Genomic DNA, 12571 nt, shown 5'->3' with positions numbered 1-12571 from the left:
AGAATAGACGTTGAGAATAAAATAGGCTTTTAAGCTTCTCCGAGAATAGAAAATGTATCCCATATTATTATTTGTAGTGATAATAAATATAAAAAAAATATTCATATTTTGAGATATTTGTACCAAATTCATGCGACACAGAAAAAGATCTGACAATATTTTTCTAAGTATAATAAGATTAAAGTGGAATTTCATAGCTTGCCGATAAAATCAATGCCAAACTTTGTTTCTCCCGTAGAGAAATTACAAAAGCTTATAACAATGTAAATTATCTTCTCTAAATAGGAATGAGTTATTTCATTTCTATTGTAGATCACCATCTTCAAGAAAAAACATTGATGTATTTTACTTTCTTTATAAAAATAGAAATACTCACCATAGAAATTTGAAATTACAAAATAATCATTTATGTGATTCAAAACTAAAAGGATAAAGAGCAGTAGAGAAAAGACGAGTAAATTAATAAACATGATTTTATTGATATGCAATTCTTACACAAATCAAACATAGAATAGAAATTTTCATTATTTAATCCTCTTCAATGTGTGTACTAATTCAAGCAGACGAAGATCAAAATGCGGAAGGGGTTGGGGCTGGTGGGTGATGTTGGTGATGCTTCTTGGGTTTTTTGTGATGATGATCCAAATCAAGAGAATCAATAGAGGAGGAAGATTGTGATCGAGCCGGGGAAGGGGTTGGGGCTAATGGGTGGTGTCGATGATGTTTCTTGTGGTGATGATCCACATCAAAGGAATCATTAATTAAAGAAGATGGTGATTGAATAGGGGAATGGATAGGGGCTGATGCATGATGATGATGATGTTTCTTGCCATGATGGTCTAGATCAACGGAATCAATATGGACGGAAGATGGGGACTGAACAGGAGAAGGGCTTGGGGTTGATGGATAATGATGATGATGTCTCTTGTGATGACGATCTAAATCTATAGAATCAATAGAGGAGGTATAGGTTGATTGACTAGGAGAAGGGGATGGGGATGATGGGTGATGTCTAGGATGTTTTTTGTGATGATGATCCAAATCAAGAGAATCAAAAGAGTAAGAAGATTGTGAATGAACAGGGGATGGAGTTGGAACTGATGGGTGATGTTTTGCGTGTTTTTTGTGAGTATAAACCCCTTTAGCAAAGCCCATGAAAGAGCTCACTTGAAGTAAGACTACTACTAAGATTAAAATTTTGGCCATGTCTCTATGCAAGATACAATAACCAAAAGTGATGGTGAAGCAATATTGATATGTTGTGATCTCCTGAAAGATGTTATTTATAGGAGCTTATGTCAAGAATATGTGTTGAAATACACTATGTACCTGGTCAAAAAAACTTAACGTCTAGAAATTTTAAAATAGGTTAGTTGAAAACTTTATTTTTAATTATTAAAAGTGTTCAAGAAAGATATTAATAAATACTCATTATAATATGATGACGATTTTTACGAAAAGTTATATTTATTCTTTGAATATTTTAAGAAATACTCCCTTTTGACCTATAAATAATAAATAGTTTTTGTTTTAGAAGCATTGAATAATCCATTTATTTTCTCTATATAACATTGTCACGTTTCTCTAATAATTCTGACCAAAGACACAATTTTTTTTAATCATATTGAGTATTAATAAATAATACTCCCTCTGGTCCTATTTATTAGAAAATATTCCCTTTTTAGATACATTGAATAAATAATGTATTTGGACAATATATTGTCCAGATACATTATTTATTCAATGTATCTAAAAATTGAATCTTCTCTTATAATTGAGACCGGAGGTAGTAATACATTTTTTTGTCATTTATTCCTATAAACCATTTATATATTCATAATACTTTAAAATAGAGATATATATTATAATATTATAAAGAAAAAAAAAAGAGAAACTTTATTTGAATTTTTAAAAACTTTAATTATTATATTATTAATAATTTTAATATATATATATATATAATTTTTGTTTTGTTTTTTATAACACATTTTTTAAAAAAATAAATACTATTTTTGTTGTACTTTACCCTTATTCAAAACATATTTAGTATTGAGTCATAGTAATAATAAATTTGAAGAAATGTATATCAATAATATATAACATCTTAATACAATTTAATTTTTAAAAAATTGTTGATTTATAAATATCAACAACTTGTTTGCATTAATATACAAATATGAATAAATTTACAGTTAGAGATTGAACTTTGGATCAACAATTTACACTCATTTAACTCAACTAGCACTTAATAGTTGAGCTACCTCACCCGTCCCAATATATTTAATTTTAGGTGGAAATATAGACTTTAAATATTATAATTTATTTTCAAAAATATTTTTGGTTGGAGAATGTTCGACGCACTTAAAATGCTTTTAAAAAAATTGAAGTTATTGCCGATAATAAAAAAAACTAGTTATATAGTGATCCTAAAATAATTTATTTTTACAAATAAAAAAACATTAATAATTAACAGATACTTTAGGTTAAAAATTAGAGTTATATTAGTTTTAAAAAGGGATTGGCTTGGATCTTTTGAAAAATAAATATTACTCCATTATAAAAAAGAATAAAATATTACATAAGAAAATTTTAATAATAAAAGTTACAAGTTCAAGGTTGGCCCAAAGTAATAGTAATAGATATGTAGTCAATTATTTTTTTCTTCTTTATATTATAAAGAATAGACGTTGAGAATAAAATAGGCTTTTAAGCTTCTCCAAGAATAGGAAATGTATCCCATATTATTATTTGTAGTGAGAATAAATTTAAAAAAAATATTCATTTTTTGAGATATTTGTACCAAATTCATGCGACACAGAAAAAGATCTGACAATATTTTTCTAAGTATAATAAGATTAAAGTGGAAATTCATAGCTTGCCGATAAAATCAATGCCAAACTTTGTTTCTCCCGTAGAGATATTAAAAAAGCTTATAACAATGTAAATTATCTTCTCTAAATAGGAATGAGTTATTTCATTTCTATTGTAGATCACCATCTTTAAGAAAAAACATTGATGTATTTTACTTTCTTTATAAAAATAGAAATACTCACCATAGAAATTTGAAATTACAAAATAATCATTTATGTGATTCAAAACTAAAAGGATAAAGAGCAGTAGAGCAAAAGACGAGTAAATAAATAAACATGATTTTATTGATATGCAATTCTTACACAAATCAAACATAGAATATAAATTTTCATTATTTAATCCTCTTCAATGTGTGTACTAATTCAAGCAGACGAAGATCAAAATGCGGAAGGGGTTGGGGCTGGTGGGTGATGATGGTGATGCTTCTTGGGTTTTTTGTGATGACGATCCAAATCAAGAGAATCAATAGAGGAGGAAGATTGTGATCGAGCTGGGGAAGGGGTTGGGGCTGATGGGTGGTGGCGATGATGTTTCTTGTGGTGATGATCCACATCAAAGGAATCATTAATTAAAGAAGATGGTGATTGAATAGGGGAATGGATAGGGGCTGATGGATGATGATGATGATGTTTCTTGCCATGATGGTCTAGATCAACGGAATCAATATGGACGGAAGATGGTGACTGAACAGGAGAAGGGCTTGGGGTTGATGGATGATGACGATGATGTCTCTTGTGATGACGATCTAAATCTATAGAATCAATAGAGGAGGTATAGGTTGATTGACTAGGAGAAGGGGATGGGGATGATGGGTGATGTCTAGGATGTTTTTTGTGATGATGATCCAAATCAAGAGAATCAAAAGAGTAAGAAGATTGTGAATGAACACGGGATGGAGTTGGAGCTGATGGGTGATGTTTTGCGTGTTTTTTGTGAGTATAAACCCCTTTAGCAAAGCCCATGAAAGAGCTCACTTGAAGTAAGACTACTACTAAGATTAAAATTTTGGCCATGTCTCTATGCAAGATACAATAACCAAAAGTGATGGTGAAGCAAGATTGATATGTTGTAAGCTCCTGAAAGATGTTATTTATAGGAGCTTATGTCAAGAATATGTGTCAAAATACACTATGTACCTGGTCAAAAAAACTTAACGTCTAGAAATTTTAAAATAGGTTAGTTGAAAACTTTATTTTTAATTATTAAAAGTGTTTCAAGAAAGATATTAATAAATACACATTATAATATGAAGACGATTTTTACGAAAATTATATTTATTCTTTGAATATTTTAAGGAATACTCCCTTTTGACCTATAAATAATAAATAGTTTTTGTTTTAGAAGCATTGAATAATCCATTTATTTTCTCTATATAACATTGTCACGTTTCTCTAATAATTCTGACCAAAGACACAATTTTTTTAAATCATATTGAGTATTAATAAATAATACTCCCTCTGGTCCTATTTATTAGAAAATATTCCCTTTTTAGATACATTGAATAAATAATGTATCTGGACAATATATTGTCCAGATACATTATTTATTCAATGTATCTAAAAAATGAATCTTCTCTTATAATTGGGACCGGAGGTAGTAATACATTTTTTGTCATTTATTCCTATAAACCATTTATATATCCATAATACTTTAAAATAGATATATATTATAATATTATAAAGAAAAAAAAAAAGAGAAACTTTATTTGAATTTTTAAAAACTTTAATTATTATATTATTAATAATTTTAATATATATATAATTTTTGTTTTGTTTTTTATAACACATTTTTTAAAAAAATAAATACTATTTTTGATGTACTTTACCCTTATTCAAAACATATTTAGTATTGAGTCATAGTAATAATAAATTTGAAGAAATGTATATCAATAATATATAACATCTTAATACAATTTAATTTTTAAAAAATTGTTGATTTATAAATATCAACAACTTGTTTGCATTAATATACAAATATGAATAAATTTACAGTTAGAGATTGAACTTTGGATCAATAATTTACACTCATTTAACTCAACTAGCACTTAATAGTTGAGCTACCTCACCCGTCCCAATATATTTAATTTTAGGTTGAAATATAGACTTTAAATATTATAGTTTATTTTCAAAATTATTTTTGGTTGGAGAATGTTCGACGCACTTAAAATGCTTTTAAAAAAATTGAAGTTATTTTTTTTTTTTTTGAGAAAAAAGAATATATATATATATATATATATATATATATATATATATATATATATATATATATATATATATATATATATATATATATATATATATATATATATATCAAAGAATTATGTACAAGAACTACACAGACATCTACTATGCCTTACATCATAAGCAAACCAATTCTTTTCCTATATTTGGCTTTTAACCAACCTCTATAAACAATTGAATCTATGATCTTGGGAACAATTCTATTTGCATCTTCATTAGCAACTGAATCAAATACACTCTTGTTGCGATACATCCATATGCCATACACAGTCTCGGCGATAGCGATTTTCAGCATGTGAGGATGGAATCCTTTCCCTTTAGTATTTTGAACAATCCACTTTTTCTCCTCTTGCCACTGACCCGGCTGATGCTTCACTTCAATCCAGTCTAAAACCTCCTTCCAGACATGCTTTGTAACGCTGCATTTAACCAACAGGTGGTCAATGTCCTCCACGTGCTCATTACACAAACTGCACAGATCCTCCTGTAGCAGTCCTAGCCGTTTGAGCCTACTCTTTGTTGCCAGCCTACTATGATACACAAGCCAGAGACAGATCACTGCTCTAGGATGCGCAACATTATGTTGAATAATATGGCTCCAATCCACTGTGTCAGCATCCTTGGACAGCTTATCATAGATGAGCTTCATAGTAAATTTTCCTCTACTCTTCATAGTATTCCATATATTACCAATCTGATTCATGTCTTCCCTTCTTGCCATGATTTCCTTGAATATCCAAGTAGCAGTACTAGGTATTTTGGCAGTCCACACAGATTCATTTTTCAAATAAACCGTATGCACCCACTTAACCCAAAGAGAATCCATCTTCAAACTGATATTCCACAAGCATCTAAGCATAGTAACTCTATTCCAAACCTCCATGTCAGTGAGGTTCAACCCACCATTCTTGATTGGGTTACACACCCGTTTCCAAGCAATCGGGCTCTTCTTACTCTTTTCAGTCCCAGTCCACACAAACGCTCTACAAATAGCTTCTTTTTTATGAATAACAGATTTGGGAATAGGGAAGCACATCATCCAGTACTGTGTAATTGCCAGGAAAATACTCTTCACCAACAGGACTCTACCAGCTATACTCAGTAATTTTGAAGACCAATGTCTAATTCTGTTCAGGATTTTTTCAATCAATGGGAGATAGTGAACCATGCCCAATTTTTTGCTTGCTAAAGGTACTCCCAGATATCTAACTGGCAGAGTACCCCTCCCAAAATCAGTGATCTCATGGACTTTCTCTATACTCTCTTCCTCCATACCACTGCAAAAAACTTTGCACTTCTGAGGATTCACACTGAGGCCAGTTGAATCAGAAAATTGTTGGAAGGCATCCATCATGAGCTGAATAGAAGTAATGTCTCCTCTACTAAACAAAAGAACATCATCAGAAAAAGCAAGATGAGTAATACCAAGACTAGCACACCTACTATGGAACTTGAAGGCATTGTTAGCAGTCATCTTCACCATAATTCTTTGCAGATATTCCATAATGATGACAAACAATAAAGGGGAGATAGGATCTCCTTGCCTAAGCCCCCTTTTAGCTGCCAGGATTTCAGAATACTCTCCATTTATCTTAAATCTATATGTGACAGTAGTAGTGCTTAACATTATCCAGTCTATGAATCTTTTAGGCATACCTATTTCATGGAGAATACTCTCAAGAGAATGCCAATCCACCATATCATAGGCCTTCTGAAGGTCAAGCTGCATCATACAGTTAGGAGCTCCATTTTTCCTACCATATCCTTTCAATAATTCAGTAGCCAAAAGAATATGATGATGAATCTGTTGCCCTGGAACAAAAGCTGCTTGGCTAGTATGGATAATATCTCTCAACACCTTACCCAATGTGTTAGTCAGAATTTTAGAAATTATCTTGTAAAAGGTGGTGCACCCAGCTATAGGCCTGAAATCTCTAACAGTATTAGCTCTAGCATGTTTAGGAATCAGGGTAACAATGGTACTATTAAAAGCTCTAAACAGTTTACCTTGAGTAAAGTATTCCTGGACAGCCTCTATGACATCCTTTTTGACAATGCACCAGCACTCCTTAAAGAATCTTGCCCCATATCCATCAATGCCTGGGGCCTTCAAGTCACCAATGCCCTTCAGTGCTTCCTCAATTTCATGCTCAGTAACAGGGGCCACCAGTTGATCTCTTTGGTAATTACTAACTTACTTGCTTTCCTCAGGGCTTCTATGTCCACACCCTTCAAATTCTTTGCTTTGCTACCCATAAGACCTCTATAGAATCTGATAACTTCATTATGAATGTCACTCTGCTCAGTAAGGACAGTCCCATCCTCCTTATGCAGAACATCCATACTACTTTGTTGATGCTTAGCCTTAATAGTAGCATAGAAATAGGCAGTGCTACTATCTCCTTTAGCCATCCAGTCCACTTTGGATCTTTGCTTTAACATACTATCCTCCAAGTTATTCAGATGAACAACTTTATCAGTAAGCTCCTTGACTTTGTTAATGCATACAACATCCATTTTATGCTGACTGAGATCCACTTGAGCCCTCTTAAGGTCATTCCTGGCATCCCTCAACTGAGTGCTCAGGTTGGTCACATTTTTACTGAATTGAGACAGAACAGGCTTCAATCTTTGTAATTTATTCCATAGCACAAACATTGCATTTCCAGAGATGGGTTGGTTCCAACACTGTTTAACTACATCCTGAAATCCAGGTAATTCAGTTATGCAGTTATAGAACTTAAACCTTCTCACCTTGCTCTGCCTACACATCTTCAACTCAAAACACAACAATGCATGATCCGACACATTGGGGGGCAGACACTTCAAGATTTTACCATCACTATAATGGAACCATTCAGTATTTCCCAACATTCTGTCAATTCTGGAGTAGATTGTCCCATTGGCTTGCTTGTTACTCCAAGTAAAATGATCACCACTACTACTCACCTCACTAAGACCAGTATGAAGCATCATATCATGAAGATCTTTATACTCAGCCTCAGTAACAATCCTCCCTCCCATCCTATCATGAGGAGTCATAACGTTGTTGAAATCTCCAAGAATACACCAAGGACCCTGTATGGTAGGATGAATCTTCTCAATGGTTTTCCAAAGATGTTTCCTCTGAGCCAGCAAATTTTGAGCATAAACAGCAGTAAGATAATGCATGAAAACACCTTTATTATCATAGACTCTACAGTGAATAGCTTGATCAGTACTACTAATCATCTTAATATCATTCTTTGTTGCATTCCAAGAGATCCACAACCTCCCATTGGCATGCTTATTGTAATTGTCAATATAACTATCATGAAGCTTAAGCTGCTCTCTAATAGCCTTAGCTTTATTCTCTTTTACACGAGTTTCTATATAGATCATAATATCAGGTTGAATTTTATGGAGACGGGAGCCAATCTCTCGCAGTTTACCTGAATTATTAAACCCCCTTACATTCCATGAAGCTAACATGGATCACCCTCCAAAGACTCTAGTGCATCTTTCGAAATACCTAGAGCTTCAAATCCATTAAGACAGTTTACTAAGCTAGGAGAGTCAGCAAAAATTATTTTCTTACCCCTGTCACGATTGGAAGTCACCATGGTCCAAATATCTCCTTCATCAACTTTAGTCTCCTCAGTTTGCTTAGGTGTGGAGGTTACCTCAACTGAAGGAAAATCCTCTTTGGCTAGGGGAGGTATACTCTCCTGAGCTTCAGCCTTCTTCTCCTTTGGTTTAGGTTGCCATTTTCTTTCAACCTTCTTCATTTGTTCCTTGCATTGATGTCCCACTTTCTTGCATTTATCACAGAACAAGGGCCTCCACTCATACTCCACAAATTGTGTGAATTTCCTGCCCTCATTATCCTTGATTACAATTTCTTTAACCATTTCTTTAGTGACATCAACTTCCACCAGAATTCTAGCATAGGAGACTCTATGTTTACTAGTAGTGCATTCATCAGTGACAAGAGGAACTCCCAATGCACTACCTATCTTTCTCAAGCTCTTTGCCCCCCAGAGATACAATGGCAGTTGTGGAAGTTTGATCCATATAGGCAATGTTCTCAGCATATCTCTCTTCAAATTGAAATCTGGACGCCATTCTTGGATCAGTAGAGGAACGTTTCGTAACGTGTAAGGGCCTTTCATTAGCACAGTCTCCATATCCTCATGAGAATGGAATCTGAGTAAAAAGTAGCCATCATCATTGTAATAAAAATCAGGGACCTTGATGAAGTTCCACGTTTTCACCATGAAATTCTTGATCATATGCATACTGAAATTCTCCCCCAACGCATATAGAACAAGAGCGTTCTCCCAGAATTTCATCTCCGATTGGACATCTTCCTCTTCAATCTCAATTTCAATTTCCCCATCAACAAGCGTTGGAGCCAGAAATTGAATAGACAGACCTTTTGCAGGGTTACGATTCTCAGTCAGCACATCGACCCACAGTTTTCGCTCTAACTGCGTCGTCTTCACCTCCTTCAATTTTCGTTCCTCTTCCGAAATTAGGGTTTCCACTACCTCTGGCAGAGGTACCTCTTTCTCTAGTTGTGTGATTGCTTCCGGTATCTCTGTGATTACATCGATCAGCTCGGGGTGGTCCGCCGCCGCCACAGACGACGCCGGCGTAGGTTGCGGCATCGGAGACGAAGGCACCAGTTATTGCCGATAATAAAAAAACTAGTTATATAGTGATCCTAAAATAATTTATTTTTACAAATAAAAAAACATTAATAATTAACAGATACTTTAGGTTAAAAATTAGAGTTATATTAGTTTTAAAAAGGGATTGGCTTGTATCTTTTGAAAAATAAATATTACTCCATTATAAAAAAGAATAAAATATTACTTAAGAAAATTTTAATAATAAAAGTTACAAGTTCAAGGTTTGCCCAAAGTAATAGTAATAGATATGTAGTCAATTATTTTCTTCTTCTTTATATTATAAAGAGTAGACGTTGAGAACAAAATAGGCTTTTAAGCTTCTCCGAGAATAGGAAATGTATCCCATATTATTATTTGTAGTGAGAATAACTTTAAAAAAAAATATTCATTTTTTGAGATATTTGTACCAAATTCATGCGACACAGAAAAAGATCTGACAATATTTTTCTAAGTATAATAAGATTAAAGTGGAAATTCATAGCTTGCCGATAAAATCAATGCCAAACTTTGTTTCTCCCGTAGAGAAATTACAAAAGCTTATAACAATGTAAATTATCTTCTCTAAATAGGAATGAGTTATTTCATTTCTATTGTAGATCACCATCTTTAAGAAAAAACATTGATGTATTTTACTTTCTTTATAAAAATAGAAATACTCACCATAGAAATTTGAAATTACAAAATAATCATTTATGTGATTCAAAACTAAAAGGATAAAGAGCAGTAGAGCAAAAGACGAGTAAATTAATAAACATGATTTTATTGATATGCAATTCTTACACAAATCAAACATAGAATATAAATTTTCATTATTTAATCCTCTTCAATGTGTGTACTAATTCAAGCAGACGAAGATCAAAATGCGGAAGGGGTTGGGGCTGGTGGGTGATGATGGTGATGCTTCTTGGGTTTTTTGTGATGACGATCCAAATCAAGAGAATCAATAGAGGAGGAAGATTGTGATCAAGCTGGGGAAGGGGTTGGGGCTGATGGGTGGTGGCGATGATGTTTCTTGTGGTGATGATCCACATCAAAGGAATCATTAATTAAAGAAGATGGTGATTGAACAGGGGAATGGATAGGGGCTGATGGATGATGATGATGATGTTTCTTGCCATGATGGTCTAGATCAACGGAATCAATATGGACGGAAGATGGTGACTGAACAGGAGAAGGGCTTGGGGTTGATGGATGATGACGATGATGTCTCTTGTGATGACGATCTAAATCTATAGAATCAATAGAGGAGGTATAGGTTGATTGACTAGGAGAAGGGGATGGGGATGATGGGTGATGTCTAGGATGTTTTTTGTGATGATGATCTAAATCAAGAGAATCAAAAGAGTAAGAAGATTGTGAATGAACAGGGGATGGAGTTGGAGCTGATGGGTGATGTTTTGCGTGTTTTTTGTGAGTATAAACCCCTTTAGCAAAGCCCATGAAAGAGCTCACTTGAAGTAAGACTACTACTAAGATTAAAATTTTGGCCATGTCTCTATGCAAGATACAATAACCAAAAGTGATGGTGAAGCAATATTGATATGTTGTGAGCTCCTGAAAGATGTTATTTATAAGAGCTTATGTCAAGAATATGTGTCAAAATACACTATGTACCTGGTCAAAAAAACTTAACGTCTAGAAATTTTAAAATAGGTTAGTTGAAAACTTTATTTTTAATTATTAAAAGTGTTTCAAGAAAGATATTAATAAATACACATTATAATATGATGACGATTTTTACGAAAAGTTATATTTATTCTTTGAATATTTTAAGGAATACTCCCTTTTGACCTATAAATAATAAATAGTTTTTGTTTTAGAAGCATTGAATAATCCATTTATTTTCTCTATATAACATTGTCACGTTTCTCTAATAATTCTGACCAAAGACACAATTTTTTTAATCATATTGAGTATTAATAAATAATACTCCCTCTGGTCCTATTTATTAGAAAATATTCCCTTTTTAGATACATTGAATAAATAATGTATCTGGACAATATATTGTCCAGATACATTATTTATTCAATGTATCTAAAAAATGAATCTTCTCTTATAATTGGGACCGGAGGTAGTAATACATTTTTTGTCATTTATTCCTATAAACCATTTATATATTCATAATACTTTAAAATAGATATATATTATAATATTATAAAGAAATAAATAAGAGAAACTTTATTTGAATTTTTAAAAACTTTAATTATTATATTATTAATAATTTTAATATATATAATTTTTGTTTGGTTTTTTATAACACATTTTTTTAAAAAATAAATACTATTTTTGATGTACTTTACCCTTATTCAAAACATATTTAGTATTGGGATTGAACTAAGTGGCAAGGTTGTAATTACCACTTGGTTAAAGGGCAAATTAGACATTAAACATTATGCATGAGCCATAAAGACTTGTTTGGAATGAAGGAATATGTGTCCTTATTATAGAATCATTTATTTTGGAGAATAAAGAGATTAGAGCTAAGAAGAAAAGAAGAACTCCTAACTCAAGTTCCATTTTCGTATTCCATGGTACAGTTGCACTAAAAAGGTAACAACTTTATGCTCATAACCCCGATTGTAACGATTCTGGTTTTGTTGGAAAGATAACGAAATTCTCTTCAATTTGCATATATGGTTTGCGTTCATAGGTGCTGTATTGATGGAAATAAGCGGATTTGAAGTCAGATGATGCATGCTGAAATAGGTTATAAGAGAGTTACGGATTTGATGAAGAAGAAGATGATTTTTTGGGCAAAAGGAGAGTACCATGGCAGCATGAATGTTG

At 32.6% G+C, this 12571-nt stretch overlaps 3 protein-coding genes across 3 annotated transcripts; all 3 read right to left on the bottom strand.

Annotated features, from left to right (window-relative positions):
• Positions 1-570: 570 nt before the first annotated feature.
• On the bottom strand, positions 571-1206 carry LOC131613298 (uncharacterized). The gene has a single exon (XM_058884980.1). The coding sequence runs from the start codon at positions 1204-1206 to the stop codon at positions 571-573; it is 636 nt and encodes a 211-aa protein (XP_058740963.1).
• A 2042-nt stretch (positions 1207-3248) lies between these two features.
• On the bottom strand, positions 3249-3884 carry LOC131613296 (uncharacterized). The gene has a single exon (XM_058884979.1). It carries the CDS (start codon positions 3882-3884, stop codon positions 3249-3251), a length of 636 nt encoding a protein of 211 aa, XP_058740962.1.
• Positions 3885-10747: 6863 nt separating this feature from the next.
• On the bottom strand, positions 10748-11275 carry LOC131613295 (uncharacterized). The gene has a single exon (XM_058884978.1). The coding sequence runs from the start codon at positions 11273-11275 to the stop codon at positions 10748-10750; it is 528 nt and encodes a 175-aa protein (XP_058740961.1).
• Positions 11276-12571: the final 1296 nt, after the last annotated feature.

The sequence above is a fragment of the Vicia villosa genome, linkage group LG6 (assembly GCF_029867415.1).
Source record: "Vicia villosa cultivar HV-30 ecotype Madison, WI linkage group LG6, Vvil1.0, whole genome shotgun sequence".
NCBI classification, from domain to species: domain Eukaryota; kingdom Viridiplantae; phylum Streptophyta; class Magnoliopsida; order Fabales; family Fabaceae; genus Vicia; species Vicia villosa.
Note: the sequence above shows the minus strand (reverse complement) of the source record. Positions and strands in the feature narration are given on the sequence as shown.